We start from the raw sequence: 26,079 nt of genomic DNA on the forward strand, positions 1-26,079 counted from the left end.
TTTTTCAGCTAGATTTTATCTCAAGCCAATGTACTACTTATTTTGAAATAAAGGTGTAAGTGCCAGGCTCTAGAACTTATTCCTGTTTAGGTCATTTACCAAAAATGGAATATAATGTCAGTCTGTGTGGTGATGTTATTAGATGTATTAACTTCCAAGATGTATGGTTTATTTTTTTTTTCTTTTTAAGTGAGAGGAGGGAAGACAGAGAGACAGACTCCCACATGCACCCCAGCTGGGATCCACCCGGCAAGCCCCCTACTGGCAATGCTCTGCCCATCTATGGCTATTGCTTGACAACTGAGCTATTTTTAGCACCTGAGGCTTCAGGGAGCCATCCTCAGCACCTGGGGCCAACTTGCTCAAACCAATCAAGCCATGGTTGTGGGAGAGGAAGAGAGAAGGGGCAGGGTGGAAAAGCATATGGTGGCTTCTCCTGTGTGCCCTGACTGGGAATTGAACCCAGGATATACACACACTGGGCCGATGCTCTACCACTGAGCCTACAGGCCAAGGCTAAGATGTATGGTTTAGATCAGTGATTTTCAACCTTTTTCATCTAATGGCACATATAAACTACTAAAATTCTGCAGCACACCCCCCCAAAATTTTTTTTTGCCAATCTGACATAAAAAACAAAGTAATTTTGGCTCATTTCATTTTTTTTTATTTGACAATCCAAGGGAGAAGAGGTCAATGCCCCTGACTAAATAGTCAGGTATTGCGTGTTTTAAAAATTCTTATGGCACACCAGTTGAAAATTGTTGGTTTAGACTCTGCTTAAGTGCATGTAGAGAAGTTTGCATTTAAAATATATGTGACACACAAATACATGTGTAAATATATAGCAATTACCATATTTTTATTTTATATTTACCTACTATGTGCTTTACATTTAACTGCATAATATTATAAATTTATTAATTAGTAAAAATATGTTTGCAATAATACTAAATTGAAATATAACTGATAGAAATAAAAAATTACTGAGAGGCCCTGGCCGGTTGGCTCAGCGGTAGAGCGTCGGCCTAGCGTGCAGAGGACCCGGGTTCGATTCCCGGCCAGGGCACACAGGAGAAGCGCCCATTTTCTTCTCCACCCCTCTGCCATGCTTTCCTCTCTGTCTCTCTCTTCCCCTCCTGCAGCCAAGGCTCCATTGGAGCAAAGATGGCCCGGGCGCTGGGCATGGCTCTGTGGCCTCTGCCTCAGGCGCTAGAGTGGCTCTGGTCGCAACATGGCGACGCCCAGGATGGGCAGAGCATCGCCCCCTGGTGGGCAGAGCGTCGCCCCATGGTGGGTGTGCCGGGTGGATCCCGGTCGGGCGCATGCGGGAGGCTGTCTGACTGTCTCTCCCTGTTACCAGCTTCAGAAAAATGAAAAAAAAAAAAAAAATTACTGAGAATTACCACATTTCCTTCTATACTTAAATGCATAAGGGCTCTTTCCTACCTCTTACCCTTCTGTTTTGCTTTTTTAATTTTTATTTATTGAATTTAGAGAGAGAGAAAAAATAACTAATTTGTTGTTCTACTTATTTATATATTCATTGGTTGATTCTTGTATGGGCCCCATGGGGGTTGATCCTATAAACTATGCATATGGGGACAATGCTTTAACCCAGGGGTCCCCAAACTTTTTACACAGGGGGCCAGTTCACTGTCCCTCAGACCGTTGGAGGGCCGGACTATAAAAAGAACTATGAACAAATCCCTATGCACACTGCACATATCTTATTTTAAAGTAAAAAAACAAAATGGGAACAAATACAATATTTAAAATTAAAAACAAGTAAATTTAAATCAAGAAACTGACCAGTATTTCAGTGGGAACTATGGGCCTGCTTTTGGCTAATGAGATGGTCAATGTGCTCCTTTCATTGACCACCAATGAAAGAGGTGCCCCTTCCGGAAGTGCAGCAGGGGCCGGATAAATGGCCTCAGGGGGCCGCATGTGGCCCGCGGGCCGTAATTTGGGGACCCCTGCTTTAACCAAATGAGCTACCTGGTGAGGTTTACCCTTCTATCTGGAACATTCTTTGCATGATTGGCTTCTCATTTTTCAAGTCGCAGATCAGCTTATAAAGACCTTCTCTTCCACCAGCTCCTCAATCTGATTAGTTCTCCCCTCTTTTGCTAGTTTCCATCATTAAACCCAGTTTATTTCCTTTATAGGATTGATCATAGTTGTAATAGTGTACTTGCTTACTTGTCTTTTCTATTAGACTATAGGGCTCCTGGACACAAAACCATGTATATCTCATTTTCTGGCATAACCCAAACACTTAATTCAGTAGATACAACAAAATTTTACTGCCTTTAAGAAACTTCTAGTCAAACTCATTCTTGCCTCTCTTATACTGAAAAAGCACTTTGTACTAGATCAACCACTTATTAACTATCTGACCTTGGGAAGTTATTTAACCTCTTCCTGCCTCAGGTTCCTCATCTCTGAGGAGATGACATATCTCAAGGATTATGAAGATTAACTTTATGAGTGCATTTAAAGTTGTTAATACAGTGCCTGAAGCATTATAAGCACTTAATACATATTTTTAAATATTATTTTAAATGTGTTATTGCCTGGATTGTGTGAAAATTGTTTTACCATTGTGTCCGTTGCTCTCTTTGCTGTAAGTTTTAGGAGGGGAGCAGGTTGTCTTACTTGTCTATACTACTATATCTAGTACAATCTTTTGTAGCACGTTATGGTCTAATTCAGTGCCCATTTGATCCTTGATTCTATCCCCTAAATATCAAGAGTGGTAATAATTGCTGGTGTAATGTCTGAATCTTGTTATAAGCTAAAAACATAACATCACCTTTATTCCACCTTCTTCAACAGATGCTCCCACCGCTTAGGCTGCTCTGCATACTTTAGATACCCATCCCTGCAGCTTCTTGTAGCTTTGCTTGCTTGTTCATGCTGTCCTCTGCTTTGTCTTTATATTCCAAGTCCATTTATAGAATTTTTTTTTTTCAGAGACAGAGAGTCAGAGAGAGGGATAGACAGGGACAGACAGACAGGAATGGAGAGAGATGAGAAGCATCAATCATCAGTTTTTCATTGCGACACCTTAGTTGTTCATTGATTGCTTTCTCATATGTGCCTTGACCGCGGGCCTTCAGCAGACCGAGTAACCCCTTGCTCAAGCCAGTGACCTTGGGTCCAAGCTGATGAACTTTGCTCAAATCAGATGAGCCCGCGCTCAAGCTGGCAACCTCGGGTCTCAAACCTGGGTCCTCTACATCCCAGTCCAATGTTCTATTCACTGTGCCACCGCCTGGTCAGGCCATATATAGAAAATTTTTGAGGTTCATGTTTAAAAGGACTACCTTCCTAAGCCTTTCTCTAATCATTCATAGAGATAGAATAACTTTTTCCTCTTGGTTCTTTATGACTTTCTTTTGATACCTAAAAGTGTACTATCTTAAATTTGTTTATTTGTATGAAGATCTGCCTATGTAAAAGAAATATAGACTCCTATATTTAACAAGTATTTATGGTGCTCCTACCATGTACTAAGCACCATGCTAGCAGCTTATCATGAGGAGAATATGCATGTAGATTCTCTAAGGAGATAAACCCAATGCATATTACAGTTGATACAGTAAGTGCTGGAACAGAAGTCCATTGGAAGATTGCAAGGACTGGGGTTAACTTTACCTGCGAGGTGAAGAAGGCCTTCTTTGGAGTACAGTGTGTCCGTAAAGTCATGGTGCACTTTTGACCGGTCACAAGAAAGCAACAAAAGACGATAGAAATGTGAAATCTGCACCAAATAAAAGGAAAACTCTCCCAGTTTCATACCTATTCAGTGCAGTTTGATGTGGGCTCACGCACAGATTTTTTAGGGCTCCTTAGGTAGCTATCCCGTATAGCCTCTACAGACTCGTCACTGACTGATGGCCTACCAGAACGGGGTTTCTCCACCAAACTGCCGGTTTCCTTCAACTGCTTATCCCACCGAGTAATGTTATTTGTATGTGGTGGCACTTCGTTAAAAACGCGCCGATATTCTCATTGCACTTTGGTCACAGATTTGAATTTAGCAAGCCACAGAACACACTGAACTTTCCTCTGTACCGTCCGCATCTTGACTGGCATGGCCATGGGCTGCTCTGCGGTATACTGGGTGTTACATCATCATCTGCGCATGCGTACATGCTGCCACATCATCTTACAGAAACTAGGAGGGTTTTCCTTTTATTTGGTGCAGATTTCACATTTCTGTCGTCTTTTGTGGCTTTCCTGTGACCGGTCAAAAGTGCACCATGACTTTACGGACACACTGTATATGAGGTGGACCTTTAATGTAAGAATTTTCCAAGTGAACAAAAGAAAAGGATGGAGTTGTGAAATAATTGTGTTTTAAGGAAGCATCATTTGCCTGATATACCTAGAAAAATTGTTTTTTTAATCTTTTAAGTCCTCTCAGGGTCTACCCAGCATAGTGCTTAACATATGGTAATTTTTTTTGGGGGGGGGAAACAGACAGAGAGAGGGACAGATAAGGATAGACAGACAGGAAGGGATTGAGATGAGAAGCATCAGTTCTTCATTGCAGCACCTTAGTTGTTCATTGATTACTTTCCCACACATGCCCTGACCGGGGGGCCACAGCAGACCAAGTTACCCCTTGGTGAAGCCAGCAACCTTGGGCTCAAGCTGTCGACTTTGGGCTTTCAAACCTGGGTCCTCTGTGTCCCAGTCCGACACTCTATCTACTGCTCCACCACCTGGTCAGGCGACATATGGTAATTTTTTTTTAATTTTTTTTTTTTTAAAGCTAGAAACGGGGAGAGACAGTCAGACAGACTCCCGCATGCGCCCGACCGGGATCCACCCAGCACGCCCACCAGGGGCAATGCTCTGCCCACCAGGGGGCGATGCTCTGCCCCTCCAGGGCGTCGCTCTTCTGTGACCAGAGCCACTCTAGCGCTTGGGGCAGAGGCCAAGTAGCCATCCCCAGCGCCTGGGCCATCCTTGCTCCAATGGAGCCTTGGCTGCGGGAGGGGAAGAGAGAAACAGAGAGGAAGGAGAGGGGGTGGAGAAGCAAATGGGTGCCTCTCCTATGTGCCCTGGCCGGGAATCGAACCCGGGTCCCCCGCACGCCAGGCCGACGCTCTACCGCTGAGCCAGCCGGCCAGGGCCGACATATGGTAATTTTTAATAATAAAATTAACACATGATATAAGTCTAGTATAAAGTAGCATAAACTGTTCTCTGTGTCCATCTCTTGCTTCTACTTTCTTCTGAACTACTTCTTTTCTCAGTATCTTCCCAAATGGTACTACATAAAGCTCTGAGTTTATTCTGCTAGATTGGTAACTAGTGAAATTTGCCTCTCATAGTTAGAACAGAATTCTTGCTGCTGATTTAACTGGCTCAGCTTAGGTCCTATATTTTCTTTAAACGAGTAATTTGGTAGTGAAAGGTAGTGTTATTAATTTGAAGAAGTGGAGGCCACATCATTCTAAGTGCAATGGGATGCTTTTAAAAGTTTTAAATTGAGAAATGACATGATCTAGTTTATGTTTCTTTAAAATACTATGTTTTGCTACTGTGTGTGGGATGGATTGCAGAGGGCAATAAAGGGCCTAGACTAGTAAGGTGGTTATTGTAATAGTTTAGCTGAGAGATGATGGTAGTCCTGTTTTGGTTATGGATTCAAAGGAATGGATGGTGAGATTAAGGGGTAAGTGCAAGATTTCTAAATTTTAACTTATATAACTGAGTGGATAGTAATACCATTTATTGAAATAGGGAGGACTGAAATGAGGATAGTTTAGTTTTGGCTATGTTACCACTATTGTCTGTTAAATGTCTGCATAAAAAAGCAGATGCATCCTTAGGGGTCATTTTTCTCATCTGTAAAGTGGAAATAATGCTATCTATTTAAAGGGGTACTGAAGGATATGTTCATGTATAAAGCATATGGCATTTAATAGTTGAATGAACAATGTTTTTATTCAGAGCCTAATAACTCCACACTTTAAAAAGTTGAAACTGGCTTCCTTTCCCTCAGTAGTTTTGTTGCCATATTTAGCAGGACAAACTACAAACTGTGTGCTTATTGTCATGATAATAAATGAGTGTACTGTGTGTTGATTATCATATTTGGTAGATAAAGAATTTGGCATAAGAGAATGGAGTTTTTAAAAAGCAACTAATTTTATTTTGTCAAATTGTCCAGTTTTTTGCTTTCTCCTTTGTGTTTTTCTCATAAAATTGGTGTGTTTTGTGAAATGTGTAAACTAAAGGGAAAAAGGATTTTCCATAGTACCCTGGTCAAACACTAATAAACTTACCCTTAGATATATGCTTGACATTGCCTGGTCCATGAGTTTAAATAAAAGTGACACTGTGGTTTCAGTAGTGTACAGTTGCCTGGTTACTCAGTTCCTGTACACTTGCCTATGAGGCTAATGCTATTTGGACTTGAGAGAATTTGGGAAAATGCCTCATGCAGTTTTTAGATTTTGTATTGTGAGCTTTTTTTTTTTCTGAAGCTGGAAACGGGGAGAGACAGTCAGACAGACTCCCGCATGCGCCCAACCGGGATCCACCCGGCACGCCCACCAGGGGCGCCGCTCTGCCCACCAGGGGGCGATGCTCTGCCCCTCCGGGGTGTTGCTGTGCCGCGACCAGAGCCACTCTAGCGCCTGGGGCAGAGGCCAAGGAGCCATCCCCAGTGCCCGGGCCATCTTTGCTCCAATGGAGCCTTGGCTGCGGGAGGGGAAGAGAGAGACAGAGAGGAAGGGGGGGGGGAGAAGCAAATGGGCGCTTCTCCTATGTGCCCTGGCCGGGAATCGAACCCGGCTCCCCCGCACGCCAGGCTGACGCTCTACCGCTGAGCCAACCGGCCAGGGCGTATTGTGAGCTTTCTTAAAGTGGAGGTGTGTGGGACAGGGTAGGTAAAGCTGCATGAAGCAGGGGAAGGGCTTGAGATCAAGTGTTAATTGTGAATGGACAGTGTCTATATCAAATAGTCTTAAATTACTCAAAATATACGAACTAATTACTGGTATTTTCCTTTTGTAGTTTATGTAAATGGCCTAGATTTGCTTCCTAATTCACAGTTTTCTAAACTTAGTAATATGAAATAAAATGAAGAAATTATCTCATACATTCAGGTTGACATTGAAAAGTATAACAATTTTTCCATTATACTGTTAGCAATTTTTTAATTACTAAAAAAATGAATAATATTTTTACTGTAAATAACTTAGAAGTCTAAAAAATAATATATGACAGCCCTTCTTTGTGAGTTGTATGAATTTCTCTAAGCTAGCTACTTAGAAATAGAATGGCTGTTTGAAGGTTATAGTCATTTTTTTTTATAGATATTGGCAAATTGCCTCCCTCAAAAAAGCTTTACCTACTTCTTTACCCACCAGCAGTATGTGAGCATGCATGTTACATTGTATTCTTATCAACAATGTATTATGTCAGTACTTTTAGTTTCTGAGTTGAAAGGTTTGGAAGTTACTTTGTTTTAGTTTGTATTTCCTTAATTACTAGTGAAGTTAAGCATTTTTTTGTGTATCTTGATATATAATTTCTAAACCAATTTACTTTAGTGTTTATTGAATTAGAAAATGATTAATTAATGTGCATGTAGTAATGATTGAATTATAACAATGCTGAAACACTGGGTTCACATTGTTAATTCTACTATAGACCAAGTTGTAATATGGTTGTAGTATGCAGTTCCTTACTGCTTTCATATATATCAACTGAAATAAAAGAGGCAGAATCACAGGTGTTTGAAAGTATGGACTCTTGCAGTAGAATACAGCTTTAGCACTTGCTATTATGTGATCTCCACTAAGTTATATATACTCTCTGTGCCTAGGTCAGTGCCCTGGTATTCAATAAACTGTAGTTGCAGCTGTTATAATTGGTCTCTTCTCTGTGCCCCTCCTGAACTTTATTGCTATCTTGATCATAATAATGATCACATTGCACCTTGAATATTTGTTTCTGGATTGCAGCCTTCACAGGCTGTTACCTGCCTGAAGACAAAAATACTGTATCTATCTTTGTATCTCTCCTGCGGAGGTTGTAACAGGCAACTGCAAGGCTTTTGTTTGACAATCAGTATTGGTCCCAGAATGTCTTAAATTTGAACTGGTTGATGATATTTAGAAGTTAGGAGGCTTCCCTTTTAAAGAACAAAACAGGATTCCTGGTTCCTGTCTCTCTCAAGGAATTAGAAAATTCTGGCAACACCAAACCCCAGATTTTTCATAGCAAGAATCAGCTTTTCTGAAGTAGCAGCTGCCTCCTTGAATGGGGCATGCTCTCCGGTTTGCCATAGTCCCCTGTGCCCCAATATGGCTTCCTCAAAACTAAGGCTGAATGCCATTTACCCATCACATTCACTCATTTAGACACTTGGATTTGAGAAAGCTGCTCTAAATGACTATCAAAGAGTCTGGAACTTAGGATGTACTCACCAAATGTTTGCTGAATGGATGAATGAAAGAACCACGAACATATAAAAGTATAGAAGGTTTACCAGATTTACTTTAACACTTACAAGGTGATAAGGGCCTAGCTCTGCTTTCGCAACAGCTATTCCCATCATCTTTTTCAGTTAGAAAATGGAGGAAGTGGTAATGTTGGGATGTCAGAACATGTGCTTAAACACTGGTTTTCATTGGATGTGATTGCCAGGTTGCCACATTTTCAAAAATAGACATCCTCAAATTTATTCAGTACTGGCATAATGCAGTGAAAAATGACAAAAACTATGATCAAATGCATTTGCCATTTATTTTTGGAATGCATGACAATATCTATTCATTCTAGCAAAAACATACAAACAATATCCAACTTGTTTGAAGATAGGATATCTTTGATCAGAATCTCTGAAATACGCCTTTGAGTTAGCTATTAGTATAAACTTGATTAAAATTTGAACCTGACAGTAGTTTGAGATTTACAATGATTTAGTCTAGTTGTACTAAGACTTGTCCCAAATCTGTGAAGGAAGACTTCGTCAAGTAAGCAAACAGGGTGGGTAAAATTTCTTTGGCAATGATTTGGGGGGAGCATATTGATCTACTGAAAAAAAAATCCAAATTTTTCCATTCTTAGTTTTTACAGAAGTATCATGGTACAGTAAAAAGGAAAAGTGCCTCAGAGTCCTGTAGATAGATTTTCTTTTGAAACCTGCTTCTGCCACTTCCATGGAGAATTTGGATGCTCAGTTGCTTTTTCAGTAAAGAAAGATTTAAAAAGCTTCATTGAACTTGACAGTAGAATTAGAGAATATATACATGTATGTAAAGCACCTGATAAAACCTTTGCATTTCATGTTTTCTCCAACTGGAACATTCTTCCTGGGATTTGTACCTTCTTATTCAGGGTTCAACTCACCTAAAGTTGAGAATGACTGGTAGGACTCTAATATTACCCTTTATAAACCTTATGTAATTTTGAAATTATCTGATTTATTCATTCACTTATTTTTTTTATCTCCTTCTTTCTCTTCTCCTTTCCTCCCACCATACATATATTTTAGAATGAATGTAAGCTGCATGAAGGTTTTTCTTGTTTTTTGTTTTGTAATTTTCCAAAGTTAGAAGCTGGGAGGCAGACAGACTCCCGCATGTACCCGGCCGGGATCCACCCGGCATGCCCACCAGGGGGCGATGCTCTGCCCATCTGGGGCATTGCTCCATTGAGTCCGGAGCCAATCTAGCACCTGAGGTGGAGGCCATGGAGCCGTTCTCAGCCCCCGGGCCAACTTTGCTCCATTGGAGCCTTGGCTGCCAGAGGGAAAGAGAGAGATAGAGAGGAAGGAGAGGGGGAAGGGTGGAGAAGCAGATGGGCACTTCTCCTGTGTGCCCTGACTGTGAATTGAACCCGGGACTTCCACATGCCGGGCCAACACTTGACCACTGAGCCGACCAGCTAGGGCCCATGAAGGGTTTTTTGAACACAAGCACTGTAATACCCAGATAGTCAATCTGGTAACTCAGATGACTACTAAGTCAATTTATTAATGGTTGGGTAGCATATACAGTGTGGATACTCTGGACAAAGGGATGAGTCACATCACAGGTGGGACAGAGCAGGACAGTAGGAGATTTCATCACATTACTCAAAACAGAGTATGCAATTTAAAATTTACAAATTGCTTGTTTCTGCAATTTTTCATTTAATATTTTAAGACCACAGTTGACGACAGGTAACTGAAACCATAGAAAGTAAAACCATGGGTAAGGACAGACTACTGTACTACGAAATACTATAGTACCTTCCTCATAGTAGGTACTCAGTATAGATGTATATTGACTCCTGGAAAACTGAATGAGTGCTCATGTATTATTAGCACTTAGTGAATGTACTTGTTAAATTTAGAACAGATTTATCTGTTGCTTATAAGTCCAGTGAGAAATTCTCCTAGCACTTTGTAGCAGTACATTATGCATTTTCTTTAAACATACTCTTTAATGTCACCCTAATTTTAAACAATAATAAAGAGATGACCTGCTTTTTGTAAGGAGGCAGAAGTATTTTCTATTTCATTCTTATTGACTCTCTTCTCTGCTCCCATGTGCGGTTTTTCATTCATTTATACAGTCATTTTACTTACATTTAAGAAAAACCCTCTAACAAGTGTATTTGTACTGTAAATAACTATTCACATACTTTATCCCCAACTAAATTGACTTGCTTAAGGGAGTGTAGAGGTCTTTCTTTGCTGTACTGTAATCATTCAATTGATAGGTGCTCAGTAAGAACTTACTGAATCAAGAAGGAACTGAGTGTGAGACTGGTAGTGGTTATAGCATCCATTATAGTTGTCTCTTTCCAGCTCTGCTCCTGTGAATGCTTTAAGAATCTTAGCTCAAAAAGAAGAGCAGTAATTGATTTGAATCATCACTCAAATAAAAAAAAGTGCCAGGTATACAAGTAATGTGATTTATTATAGTAACATCTGAGTCATTGTAATCGTTCCCTGGTAACCATTTTGGGAATAAATGAATGAATTAATGAATATTAGAACCACTTAAGGTGGCAGCTATGTTAGTCAAAGTTACAGTGTTCAATTAAAGAATATTTTACTATCCTGGATATTTAATAACTATAATATAGTCCATTATTGATCTGGGTTCCAGGAAGGTATCATTTATGTATATTCTGTAATTATTACTTCAGTTTGGGGATATACTAAAACATATAGTTACTAATGATCCATATCAGGCTACTTTAAAATAATGTCATTAAAATCAGTGAAAGTATAATTATGAAAAAATTAATTTAGCACTATATTTCTACCTTTATGTCTCAAGGACTGTAAAGAAATAAAATTGAGATGATGCAATAAGTATATCGTTTTATCAGTGGTATATTCTTATGTTGCTCTGTATTCTCTACTTCCTTAATGAGGTGTAGTTACTAGCTACATGTGGCAATTTAAATTAAAATTAAATACAGTTAAAAATTATGTTCCTTAGTCATACTAGCTATGTTTTTGGTGTTTAGTGGCCCCAGAGGGCTAATGGCTACCCTGTTGGAGAACACAGATATGGAACATTTCTGTGATCACAGAGTTCTGTTAATGCTGGTAGACCATCCTACACACAGTTTTGTACCCTTTACTTTGTCATACTGTATGTTAGATTTTTTGTTTGTAATTTGAAAATGGAAGTTAATATATCCTAGAAACACTACATTGCTCACTTTTTGAAATCTTTCTCCAAAATGGTTGTTTTATCAACTATATATTTAAATCATGTTTTTTCCCTTTGTTTTTCCATTTATTAACACAGCCAACATCTGACATTTCATCATTATTTAAAACTCTAAATTCTGTGATGAATCCAGTTGAAGTAATCCTACTGTTATTCGCCTTTAAGACAACGCAGTGGATGACAGTGTCTCCATGAGCCTCTTACCATATACCATGAAAAAAAAATACTTATTAAGTGGTGATTTTTCTCCCTTTATCTTATTAAGTAAATTATATGGTCCTTTTTTATGGAAGCCTCCATAGTTAGAGATGTAAAACAGCAATTTCTTGGTTCTATAGCATGACATAGTTCAGAGCTGAGATTAGAGAAACCCCATAGAGTTGTTAATACTTGAGGGCATCCCCAACTAGAAAAGTATGTGAATTTAGGCATGGGAGGAAGGAAGGATCTGCTTTAAATTTAGTGTAGGGTCACTGAATCTTAATGATAGATTAAACAAGGGAGGTAGAATAATGAATGGGGTATGCAGTGTGTAGCACTAATACCAGAAGTCCATGGTTTGTGGCGGTTTTGTAATGTCCTTTCCCATATGGTTTTGAATAGAGTAGGTTATGGCAGGGATGAGCTAAGGAATAGCTTTGTTAATGAATAAATAGGAGTAATTTCTTTTAACAGGAGACTTCAGGCAGTTTATTTAGAATGTCTGTTACTCGTGATTAAAAAAAACATTTCTGATCTTAATATAATACATTAGTGGAGATGCCAAGGTATTCCTGTTATTTTCTTTATAAAATAGGTAAATTTACATTTCAGAGCCAGCCCTAATGTGAGATCCTTGGGTTAAGGTCTTAACTGCCTTAATTAAAAGCCAGCTTTATGAAGTTTCTATATATTGGCAGCATCAGTCTTTAGTTAGGGTTTGGTGTGCAGTATTGGACTTTGTTCATAGTGTCCGTTCATCTTGATAAGCTTTAACTAAATTGTCATTTGGAATCAGGTTTCTAACTCTATCTCCTTAACCTAAAATTAGATATGTAATGTTGGTGTCTGTCCTTTTGATATAACTTTGCTCTCAGTCCAGACAGGTGCTTTCCTTAAGATATCCTCCCTGTTCTCCCACTCACATCTTGCTCAGAGACAGTAATGCTGAAGTCTCATCTTGGAAAGTAGCAAGTTCAAATGAGAAAACCTGACAGACACACTGTTAAATATTTCTCAGGGCTGTTCTTCAGAGGAGACTACTTAATATTTCCGAAAGGAGCGGTTATGTAGGTTGTCTCTGCCGTCTTGGTTAAGTAGAGTGAAGGAGAATGTAACTCTCCTGATTTCAGGGACCCAAATGCAAACACTAACCTAGTTGTTCCCAAACTTTCTTCTTGATGTGGGTGACTTGAATGGTTTATTTTCCCTTGATGAGCCACACACCCCTGGCCATGTTAGTATTCATGGCAAACCCCAACACTAAGTCCCTTTGTTGTCTTTGTTTTTTGCATTTTTTTGTTAATAAGAAAAGATAAAATTATAAGAGACCTGATTATATAGACTGATGTTCAATTGCTAATGGTTCCCACCACTTTTTTCAACATCTCAGAGAAAGGCAAAGGCCTGGATGGGCAACGGAAAGCAGCAGAGCAAGCATAAATATCATGTCTGAGCATCAGTTGTGGTGCTACCAGAGAGGGAAACAATACAGTCTTCATCAAAATATAAAGATGGGCGTTTGCCAAAAACAGTAAGATTGTCAGCATTTTAAAAAATTTGAAGTTTGTTATACAAGCATTGGTCTTTAACAAAAACAATTTTTTGAGAAGAAAGAAGAAAAGGTTTAAGAATTTTTAAAACCTACTTTACGATCCTGATTTACACATTAACTAACTGAATGACATTTGAGCAAGTAGTTCAATTTGTGTGCCGTCATGCGTGTATATGTGTAAAATTTAAAAGAAAATGCAAGTCTATAAAACACAAATTAGCAGAGTATGGCATTGCCCTACATTTTATTTGAGAACTTACAGAGGTTGCAAATAAAACAGATATTTGATTCAGCATTTCACTTGTTCAACAAATCAAAAGCCTGTAACAAGGGTTGGCAAGAGTGCAAAACTTTTGAGAGGGAGAAAACTGGAATAACAAGATAGGGTATAACTGATTTACTGTAGATTGGTAACGTTGCAGGAGCAGGTCCATCGTGTGAGTCTCTTCACATGCTTTTATTCCATACAAAATTTACATAGTAGGGAATGGAGACTCAGAAGGCATTGGGCAAAAACTGGTAAGAGGACGAGCCTTTGCTAACCCTCACATGATAAAGTTTGCTTACTGTTCTAATTCTTCTTTTACCTTGATGTATTTTCCTAAAATTTTTTTTCTTTTTCTTCTTTTAATCTTGCTGTTTCTTTTCCAGCTGTGTGTGACACCAGCAACTGCCCTCTCACTGTGAAGGCAGCATTCAGTTGTTGAAACAATAACAAGTTGCTATTTGATCTGGCAGTTGTCCTTCCTCTGCAGCACTTTAAAGTACAAAATTGACAGCCTGTAACCTCTTCATTGCCTGTTGCAGCACAGGCAAAGACTCACTTGATCTCATGACAGAGGTTTTCCTCATAGTTGATCACTCTTAATGTTACCACATAATGCCCACTTAATGCCACTTAATGTTCACAGTGAGTGTAAATGGTCTCATAGAAAATTCTTATACATTACAATTAAAGTGTCACATGGAAAATAATTTTAAAGATGATTATTTCAACTCTTTAATTTACAGAAGAGCAAATCCAGTGTAAGAGAAGATGTCATAGTCCTGAAAGAATCTAGACCAGGGGTCGAGAATCTTTTTGGCTGAGAGAGCCATGAACGCCATGTATTTTAAAATGTAATTCCGTGAGAGCCATACAACGACCCGTGTACATTACACATTATCCAATAAAAATTTGGTGTTGTCCCGGAGGACAGCTGTGATTGGCTCCAGCCACCTGCAACCATGAACATGAGCAGTAGGAAATGAATGGATTGTAATACATGAGAATGTTTTATATTTTTAACGTTATTATTTTTTTATTAAAGATATGTCTGCGAGCCAGATGCAGCCATCAAAAGAGCCACATCTGGCTCACGAGCCATAGGTTCCCGACCCCTGGTCTAGACTCGCAGAACTAAATTAGGTTAAATCCTAATCTCACCACTCACAAAATTGGAGTAAGTTTAGGCAAATTATTTGTCTCTGAGCCTCAGTTTTCTTATTTGTAAAATGAAGATAATAACACACCTCAAATGTATTGTGAGGATGTTATATTAACATAAAACCTAGTTTTTGGTTTTTCAAAGATGCTCAATGAGTGTTCAGTTGCCTCTTTCTCTTTCCTTCCCATTTTCTTTGTTCTAGGGCCACTCAGATAATTAGTGGCATAGCTGAAATGAAATGAAAACCATGTTCTGATTCAAAGTGCATGTCTTTACTTTGAATAAAAACGTCTATTTATTTATTTATTTATTTATTTTTGAGAGAGAGAGACAGAGAGAGAGGTGAACATTGAGCTGCTTGCTTCTGTATGTGTTCAATTCCTAAATTGAACTGGAAACCTCTGCTCTCTGGAATGATGCTCCAATGCATGGAGTTATCAGGCCAGGGCTTAATTTTTATTGATTTTTAGAGAGACAGAGAGGAAGGGAAAGAGAGGGGAGAGGGAATTGAAGCATTCATTTGTTGTTCCACTCTGTCATGCATTCTTTGCTTCCCGTGTGTGCCCTGACTGGCATCAAATCCACAACCTTATCATTTTGGTAGGACACTCTTAACCAACTGAGCTAACCAGCCAGGGCCAGAAGAACAAAATTAAAAATTTTTTATATTAAGAATAAAAACTTAGCCTGACCAGGTGGTGGCACAGTGCATAGAGCGTTGGACTGGGATACGGAGGACCTGGGTTGGAGACCCCTAGGTCACCAGCTTGAGCGTGGGCTCATCTGGTTTGAGCAAAGCTCACCAGCTTGGACCCAAGGTTGCTGGCTCAAGCAAGGGCTTACTCAGTCTGCTGAAGGCCCGTGGTCAAGGCACATATGAGAAAGCAGTCAATGAACAACTAAGGTGTCGCAACAAAAAACTGATGATTGATGCTTCTCATCTCTCGCCGTTCCTATCTGTCTGTCCCTATCTGTCCCTCTCTCTATCTCTGTCTCTGTAAAAACAAACAAACAAAAAAAAACTTAGAAAAGATAAATTTGCAGAAAATAAAAATGAGTCATAATCCCATGATCCAGGTGGAGCAAATTTTAACATTTGTTACATTTTTTTTTTGTTCACACATATACAATAGTATAGATACATATCTATAATAAGGTCTACCGGAAAGTTCTGTCTGTTTCTATCACAAGTTTCTACACGTAAGCACATGTTTATTTGGCGCATGTGTGCCTCTCTATTTTTATCACTTAATGTATACATACTGATGTAGCAAATTAACTAAAACAAAGTTGATTCACGTTAGTCTTATGTGTGAAGCCATAGTATACCCATGGCTACTGATAAAGTTCATTTATGCCACTGTAATTTTTACGAATTTCAACAAGGAAGAAATGCTACAGAAGCATGTCTGTCACATCTGCCATATTCCCCGGACTTAGCACCCTCTGACTATCACTTGTTTTTGTCCTTACAAAATTTTTTGAAGGGCAAAAAATTCGAAAATGAAGAAGATATCAAACAAGCACTGGTTCAGTTTTTCGCATCAAAAGATAAACATTTTTCAAAAATGGGATATACAAATTGCCCTCATGCTGGCAAGAAATCATTAATAATAATTGCAATTATATTATTAATAAAGTTTATTGATGGTAAGAAAAATTTGTATTTTGTTTTATTCCAAAAATGGACAGAACTTTCCAGTAGACCTTAATTTAAATATATATATATATATATATATATATATATATATATATATGCCTGACCAGGCGGTGGCGCAGTGGATAGAGCGTCGGACTGGGATGCGGAAGGACCCAGGTTCGAGACCCCGAGGTCGCCAGCTTGAGCACGAGCTCATCTGGTTTGAGCAAAAGCTCACCAGCTTGGACCCAAGGTCTCTGGCTCTAGCAAGGGGTTCCTCGGTCTGCTGAAGGCCCATGGTCAAGGCACATATGAGAAAGCAATCAATGAACAACTAAGGTGTCGCCACGAAAACTGATGATTGATGCTTCTCATCTCTCTCCGTTCCTGTCTGTCCCTGTCTATCCCTCTCTCTGACTCTCTCTCTCTGTTTAAAAAAAAAAAAAAATATATATATATGTATGTACTTAAAATATATATTAAATATATTAAGCCTATATATGTAAATATTTATATATGTATATATGTAACTTAATAACAAGCAGAAAGGTACATAATTTTGTAACCTGGTTTTCTTTAATCATTAACAACTTTTAATGTTATTAAATATTCTTTTACATTGGGGTCAGTAAACTTTTTCTGTAAAGGCTAGATAATATTTTAGGTTTTGCAGGTCATACAGTTTGTTATATCTACTCAACTATACCATCATGATAGTGCAAAAGCAGCCACGGACAGTATATAACCAGTGGAAGTGGTGATGTTCCAGTACAGCTTTACTTACAAAAGCAGACAGCAGACTGGATTTGGTCTCTGGGTTGTACTTTGCTGACCCTAGTTCTACATCATTATTTTAATGGCTGCATGGTATTTCACTTTTTTATTTAGCTATTATATTATTGGATATTAAGATTGTGCTAACTTTGTGCGTGTATGATGATAAGGCTGCAATGAATATTCTTGTAGCTGAATATTTGTTTTACATATATGCTTATGTCTTTAAGATTAACTAACGCACACTGCTTCTGATGTTACATCACATTGTTTAGATACTAAAATTCAGGCTTAAAAATCAATTGGTGTATGTGACCAATCTTTGAAGTAGTATATAAAATTGAACTTTATTAAATGGTTTTAGGTTAAAGTGAAACTCCTAAAAATGTTTTTAATTGTTGTAGTTCAGGGGTCCCCAAACTTTTTACACAGGGGGCCAGTTCACTGTCCCTCAGACCGTTGGAGGGCCAGACTATAAAAAAATCTATGAACAGATCCCTATATGCACACTGCACATATCTTATTTTAAAGTAAAAAAACAAAACGGGAACAAATACAATATTTAAAATAAAGAACGAGTAAATTTAAATCAACAAACTGACCAATATTTCAATGGGAACTATGCTCCTCTCACTGATCACCAATGAAAGAGGTACCCTTCCAGAAGTGCAGCGAGGGCTGGATAAATGGCCTCAGGGGGCCGCATGTGGCCTGCGGAGCCGTAGTTTGGGGACCCCTGTTGTAGTTAGTAGTTATTTCTAGGGTTGACCTTTGTCTTAATTAGTATTCTTTGTGCAAGGAATTTTAAGTTCATTAATTTACATGACTTTAAAAAGGGAAAATTTAAGAGCATTTATTGAGTGACTGGTGTTTCATTCATTGCAGGCAATAAAAACATTTGTATCTTTTAGGACATTAAGTAGTTGGAAAAAATTTGTTCTCTCACTGTTTACATGAAATATAGAGAGGAAATATTTCCCTCCAGGACAAGGTCTTGACTGGCTGATGGGGATGTTAGCTTCTTACTGTTTTTCCTTTGGGTCTTGTTTAAGTTAGCTTTTGAGAGATAGAAAGAAAAAAAAATCAAACATTAGTTTGTTTAGTGTTTATGGGCATTTCTTCAATTCAGTGGATGTGTACAAGTGTCTTCCAAGTTTATTTAATGTGACCAATAGATCATTTATTATGGATTTAATTTTTACTGCAGTATCCAAATATGTATTATAGCCAGGAAGTTTTGTACCTTAAGTTTAAGGCAGAAAAACTGAAGGTTAACACAGATTTTTAATGATGGCTATTATCAATTATTTCAGTGTTGTGTAGTCTGTAGTGAAGAGATAGTGCCTTCTCTTATTAATTTCTTTGACTAAAAATGACTATTATATCATCCAAAAATGCAGTAAATCATTATATTTATTCTCAAAAAGGACTTGCTATGTTAGGCTAGAGTTCAAAGAACGTTAGAATCAGTAAACTGGAGTGGTATGGTATCTGGGAGAGCCTGTAATTCATACATCCTAAAACAGTGCTTCTTAAACTTTGTCTTTATAAGAATTACTTAGAGGGCTTATTAAAACAGATTCCTGGGCCCCAGAGTTTCTAATACACCAGGGTGAAGTGGGTCCCCCAGATTCTCCTATCTAGTAGTTCCTAGGTGATGCTAGCATTGCTTGTCTAGGCACTGCACTTTGAGAACCACTGTTGTAGAAAAATAATTGTTCCAGTTTTTGTTGTTTTCTTATGATTTCAACTTTTGCAACTTTACAATTTCTCTAAACTTTTTTTCCCTTAAAATTTAGCATCTTTTCTATTTGTGAAATATGCTCAGCCTTACTCATCTATATTTTCTTAGCACTTTAGGAGTTCTTTTTTAAAATCCAGGCTTAACCTTTAACTAAATATAATTATATATAAATTGACTTTAGTAAATACATGACTGTAGTTCACTTTATATATAATCTAACTTTGCAATTTTTATATCATTTTCACCCACCCAAACTCCTAGGAGAGAAAATTATGACTATAACCATATTTCTAATGAAAATGTTAAATCTTATTCTCAGTAATTTTTCAGGATGGCTAAAATCCATTTTCAACTATATACATTCCAAGTAGTTTCTATATTTGATTAGCTTTATTGTCATTCTAAATAATATCTGAAGATACCAATTTACAAATATTGTTACATACAAGTCAGAGGTGTGGTAAGTTTTTAAAGTATGCTATACAAAGCAAAACTTACAGTTGTTAGAAGAATTCCATTAGAGCCAAAGATGTTTTAAAAGATTAGAATATACCAGGTTCAAAACTGATTGAAAGCAACTTCAATTTTGTAGTTTTTTTCAAACATCATTTTTGTTTTCTAGAAAGATGGTATTTGAGAAAAAGAAATGTCTCAAGTTACTGTTTTTATGAGAAGAGAATTGCTGAGTTTTTTAAATGGTTAATGAGAAGAAGTAATAGTTAAACACTTTGAGCATTGATTTCTGATTTGAATTCTCCAACACAGGCCAGCCCTGAGGGAAGGAGGAAAAAAGCTTGCTAATTAACATTTGATTACTGATGCTACCTTCTCAGTCCCTTTGCACTATCCAGTTCCAAGTGTTTTTGTTCAGGAAGGATTTTTAGGAGGGTTTTAACTTGCATCTTAGTGAACAAATCCATGTGCAACTGCAACGAGTATACAGTTTGTTTAAAAAGAAATAGAAAAAGCCTTAGATATGAAGTATGTATTCAAACTCAATCTGGATCAGAAGTGATTGGTTTCTTAACTATGAGCCTTTCAGAGCACCAATGATTTCTAGGAAACTGGAACTAAGCCTAGTCTGTATGCCTTATTTTGATTTAAACACACACACACACACACACACACACACACAAATATTTGTTTAGTGCAGTTATTATTTAGTAAACTCTTGCCTAGAGCATCATTTAATACTATGAAGTACTTGGAGTTCAAAGTTTGATATATTTTAATTTGGGTAAGTTCAAGTTCTAAGTTTTTTTTTTTCTCTAAGATTGGCAAGATAATGAGATAGATGTCTAGTTTCAGGGTGCTTTTTGTAAGGGTTGCAATTTACCATAGTTATCTTAATTCACAAAATCTAGAATCTAGAGTGCTAACACAATGATAGCTGTTGCAAACTCATGCAATAAAATATTTTCTACTTTTTGCTATATTAAAATGTTTGATATGTGAAAAATCAGGACCAGATTTAAAAAATTTAAAGATGTTGAAATAAATTAATAGAACTTTACAACTATATCACTTAGTTACTAGTGTCAAACCATAGTCTCACTGATAACATTTGGCTGATGGAATTGTTTTTGGGGAAACCAGTGTGACAAGCTTTGTTTTCAGATAAGATCTCATAAGGGGAATTTAGACTTTAAAAAAAATCTAGGCGTTTTAGAATAACAAAAGTAAAAAGCTAAGACTTTTCTTCATCCAAGAAAAATATTCACCCTAAATGCTTTTTATATCTATATTTCTTATCCGAAATTATTTGCAGTTTTCCTTTTAGATGTGTTGTATTTATGATCTTACTTTTTTTTGTTTTCTAGCCTAAATAGATTAAACTTTTCCTCATTACTTGCTTGTCTCTGATATATTTAGCTCTTCTTTTCCTGTACATAGGAATAACTCCAATATTTTGATAAAATCATATGATTTTAGAGCTCTGAATATCAGAAGTGATCTTGTTTATTTTCTTTTAACACTGAGTAAACTAAGTCTCAGAGAGGTTCTACCAACTTGCCCACAGTAACAACTGGACAAATTTAGGGTGAGAAATCTTTTTTTCTGATTCTCATTATGCTATAAAACCTCAAACTTTGTGACATTTTTGTTTTCAGAAATTTTTTCAATTGTATAAATGTTTGACCAACTTTTAGCTCACAAGGAATGATTTTATTATAGCTGACAAATTTATAAGTTTTATATTTTTCTACAGTCAACTCATAGGAATCTAATTCTGAGCCTCAAAACTTAGTTTCGCAGAGTAACTTTCTAATACTTTTTTCTAAGAAATTCTGACAAAATTTAAAATAAAAACTGAAAATTTATGAACTTTTAAAACTTTGTGAGAGGAAATACTTTATATGATTTTATATTGAGCAGGTCATAATAAAATTATCTTTTTCCCAGTGCTGTGCTCATCGACGAAGTACGAAGTGGAGATCGCTGCTTTGTTTCTTACATTAATTATAGTTTATAAATAGATATTAACAATGAAAAGCAAATAGACAGTTCAGTCACATATTAATACTGTACCATTTCAAGTTAATCTGATTTAAATTTTTTCTTATTCACAACTCTTAAACAGTGAGAAAAACATTTTCTTTTTCTCAAATGTAGAAAAGAAACTGGAAAATCTATTGTCAATCTAGGACAGAGTATAGTTTGTAACATAATTTTGATATTTAGCTGGTAATTAAAGCATTTATTAAATTTCTTCAGAATTAATTGAAACATTTGCATAATTTAGCATCCTGAAATCTCATAGATTTAGAGCTTAATGCGCAACAAAAATTAAAAAGATTATGAGGGTTCAGCATGATCTTTAGTCAATGCTGATCAAAGAAAATGTGTAAGACAAAAAGGCCCTTAGGAAATACTACTTTGTGAAGTACCACTTATCCTTAACTGGAATTTAACACAAATCTCTAAAGATGAAATTCCATCAGAAGTAGCACAGTAATGGCAGCTGGGCATGCCAGCTACAGCACCCGGCCTCTGATGTTTGCTGTTGCTCTCAAGTGCTCGCCCATCTCTCAGATCAGTCAGTGATCTCCCACCCTCTCTCTCCTCCCCCTCCTTTTGTTCTCCCCTTCTTTTTAGTTCTTCCTCTCTGTCTCCTCCCTTTCTCTCTCTCTCCCTCTTCTGTTCCCTTATCCCTCTCTGAAAGAACTGCCCTTCACTTATTTCATGAAGACCTTACATTTTTCAGCATCATTTTATATGTAGCTGTATTTTGTCTCTTGGGTTTTCTAAACTACTAATATTTTTTAAAACATCATATTTACTTCTGCTTTTTATACATTTTGGATTTTTTCCTTTCCTGCAGAATTGTGACTTAAACTTTTAATTAAAGAAAATCATCAATAAAGATAATGGAGTTTTCATATTTCCATTAGTAAAACCTTTGCCCACTCTGTACTTTTCTGTCTTATCACGTGTTTCTTCAATACAGTGTTAAAATCTGCCTATGGTTACAGCATTGATAAACATAGAATTTTTTTTGACAGTCTAATTTGTTTTTAAGTTGTTATATAGTGATTATGGTTGAACACAAAATTCTTTTGGCTTAATCTCAGAATCTCTGTGAATTTATCTTTTCCATTGGACAAACAATAGTCTAATATGCTTTCCTTTGTACCCTCTCAGCCAAGTTCTTTCTGCATTAACCAGTTTATTCTATGACAAGTTGCTTAACAGATGTCATTCTGGGGAGAACAATGAAGCCAAATACTTGTGCAATGGCTAACATTACTCTAACTTTGATCACTTTTTTTCAGCACATCATTCTGGCGTTGTGCTTTATACCAACATCACACTATAACCAGAACTTGCTTTTCAGGCTTAGAATAGCAAAGGAATGTTATTCATTTCAGTGCAGTTACAAGTGAGTTAATGAAAGAAGAAAAATACTGTTTATTTCATAATACCATATTGTTGTGTTTAGGAATTAAAGTGGAATTTAAAGAATCCGCTCCATAGTTAACTTGTTTGTATACTCAATTCATAGTATTTGTGTGTACTCTAACACTGCGGTAGCCTTGCTGCAACCTTTTCTACAGATACAAATACTTGTCCTGTATTTTCTTTTTTAAATTTTTTTCAGAAATATCTAGACAATGTAACTGGAAAAATAACTGTAAGAAAGGAATTTTTTTGGCCTGAGCCCTAAAGTCTTATACTCTCCTCTTCTTTTTCTTTCTTTTATTAATATAATACTTTGGGTTCTGAAACACCTTTGCACTAATGTTTAAACATGACAGAGTAGTCTTAGCTAGTGGAGGTGGTCAGAGGTTGCATTTTTTAAAATTGTTGTGTTTATAATGACTAAGAAAATTTCCAAACTTTATGTGACTGATCATAAAATACTACATGGGAGACTGGCCATTGCTAAGAATCCCTGAAGAAAAATGCTGTTCGTTTGAATTGCACAGGAATCAAGCCATTCCCCCCACACTTCTCAGTTCTCATTTACTAAGCCTTTTTTCACAGGTGTACATTAGAGATAAAAATAGATTGAGTTCCATGTTGTGTTTTTGTTTTTTCTTTCACTGGTACATATATATCTCCATTTACAGGAAAGGTAACTTAGATGTATTTATGTATAATAAACAGAAATTTGATACACAATGCTGTGATTGGACACTATGATACTTTAGAATTCTACATTTCAAAACATGAATGAATGAATATTGCATATTTTCTCAAATGAAGTCATATTATACAATGTACAGGGTCAGGCAAAAAAGAAGTATACAGTTGTGAGTACACAAAACACAAAGTTTATTCTTGTATTATTATTTATTGTATTATTTTTCTTATGAACAAATGTAAACCTAATTTTACCCAACCCAGTATTATATGCAACATTGAATACTAGCTGCATTTGTTATAGAAGGGTAATCCTATAACTAACCTGAAGAGTTAACATAAGTAATTTGATAATTTATTTGTAAATATGGAACAGAATAGAATTTTGGACCTATTTAAAACTGAAAGTCCTGGCTGGATAACTAGGTTTGTTGGAGTGTTGTCCTAAAGTGCAGAGGTGCAGGTTCGAAACCTGGTTGGTACACATACAGGAACAGCTTGATTTTCCCTTCTTTCTCTCTCCCCCCCCCCCACCTCTCTTTTAAAAAGAAAATCTGAACAAAGATATAATACTTCTTAATTAATGGACAAAATAGAGTTTAACCTTCCAACACTTTATTTCTATAAATTACCTCCTCTCCTTTCAAAGTGAAAGGTATAATATTGCATGTTGAAAATAGTTTTTCATCTTTGACAGTATTGAAAATTAAAAAGTACCATTACTATATTTTCTTTTCAGGAAGGGCCTAGATAGTACAGATGGGTTAGTTAATAAATAGTCTGTTGAAATAGTTTTTAATTTGGGATGATTTCAAAGAAATAACCTGTGCTATTTTATTAAGTTTTTATATCTTCGAAGTTTTTATCAAATAATAAAGAAAACTTTAGGTTTTCCTCTCACCTGTTCCCCCCCAATCACCCTTCTTTCTCCCACATAGAAACTTAAAATATTTCTCTTGTTTGAATTATTTCATATCTTGAGTTACTTAAACATTGTATAGATTATTAAAATTTATAATTATATTCTGTCCTAGGTGTACTATGTACCTAAAGTTTCTTAACTGAAAAGAAACTTGAAGCCATCCAGGAATATAGAAAAACAATCAGTGTGTGGTGGGGGTTGTTTCTTTTTCAGTTATATTTTATATTCAGTATTATTTTATATTAGTTTCAGGTTTGCAGCATAATGGTTAGATGTTTGTATACTTTACAAAGTGATCCACTGAATAAAGAAGACTATTATTGACTGTGTTCCCTATGCTCTACTTTATATCCCTTGACTAGATTGTAACTACCAATTTGTACTTCTTAATCCTTGCACCTTTCCCACCCATTCTCCCAACGCCCCTTTCCTCTGGAAACCATCAGTCTGTTCTTTGCAGATTTTATCCAACCTTTTTTGCGAATATGCTTTTAAATTTGGTTTAGATTTTTTTACAAAATTTTTCTGACTTATGTTTTTCTAGTTTCAAATTGTTGTTTTGAAGCTAGAAGAAAACAGGATATACAGTGTATATTACATAAATTGAATGGCAGCAACCCTAAGTTATATGGAAACTCTATTTTTAACTTCTGTGTTCCTTTTTGCAGGTAAAAAGAAATGTGTATGACCTTACGAGTATCCCCGTTCGCCATCAGTTATGGGAGGGCTGGCCAGCTTCTGCCACAGATGACTCAGTAAGTAACAGCTGACTCAGCAGTTTTATATCCTCTTCTCTCATTTGCCACTTTCAATCTAATTGGCTGTGATAATAAGCAGAATCAAACGCTCTGAATATTCCACTGAAAAATTCTATAAATAAAATACTGTGAAAATAAGAGTCGTAATAATTTGAGTTCACTTGTAGAGCAGGTATCATAAGGTCAAGAATGTAAACATTCTGTTGATAATATTACTATTTCAGTATCAGGAACTTAATGCTTCTTGACTTGACTTAAAATTTTCCTTGATCAAAATAATAAATTCAGCTATTACTGATGAAATGTCCCAAATAAAAATATTTTTTCCTAAGTTACAGATACCTCAAAATCAATCTAATTGTTACATATTTAATTTTCAAGCTGTGTTTCTTACAGTGGACTGGTTTTTAAAAAGTTAACTTTTATAGTGAATGTTAATAGCAGTCTATTCTTAAATATACCGATAATTTTCACTACCATAAAAAAATGGAAGAAAAGATTTAGTCTGCAATTTTTACCTGTTATAGCTATATAAAATGATTTTTCTGTTGTCAATTTTGAAAACTTTCTTGTCACCACCTTATTTCTAAGAAATTATTATTTTCCAAGAGAGTAAGTTTTATCATTTGAGGAGGCCAACTGAAATTACCGTATTTCCTCATGTATAAGATGCCCCCATGTATAAGATGCATCTTAATTTCTGGGCCCGAAATTTGAAAAAAAAAATATTATATAAAGTTATTGAACTCAAGTTTTATTCATCATAAAAC

The 26,079-nt window shown here is 36.6% G+C and overlaps 1 protein-coding gene across 1 annotated transcript in view; it reads left to right on the forward strand.

Annotated features, from left to right (window-relative positions):
- The window catches only part of FAF1 (Fas associated factor 1), a 496,086-nt gene that overhangs the window by 243,127 nt on the left and 226,880 nt on the right, over window positions 1-26,079 (forward strand). The window contains exon 8 of the mRNA XM_066269224.1: window positions 25,220-25,306. Coding sequence (XP_066125321.1) covers window positions 25,220-25,306 — 87 coding nt within the window. The remainder of the gene's footprint in view (window positions 1-25,219; window positions 25,307-26,079) is intronic.

This window comes from Saccopteryx bilineata, chromosome 3 (assembly GCF_036850765.1).
Source record: "Saccopteryx bilineata isolate mSacBil1 chromosome 3, mSacBil1_pri_phased_curated, whole genome shotgun sequence".
NCBI classification, from domain to species: domain Eukaryota; kingdom Metazoa; phylum Chordata; class Mammalia; order Chiroptera; family Emballonuridae; genus Saccopteryx; species Saccopteryx bilineata.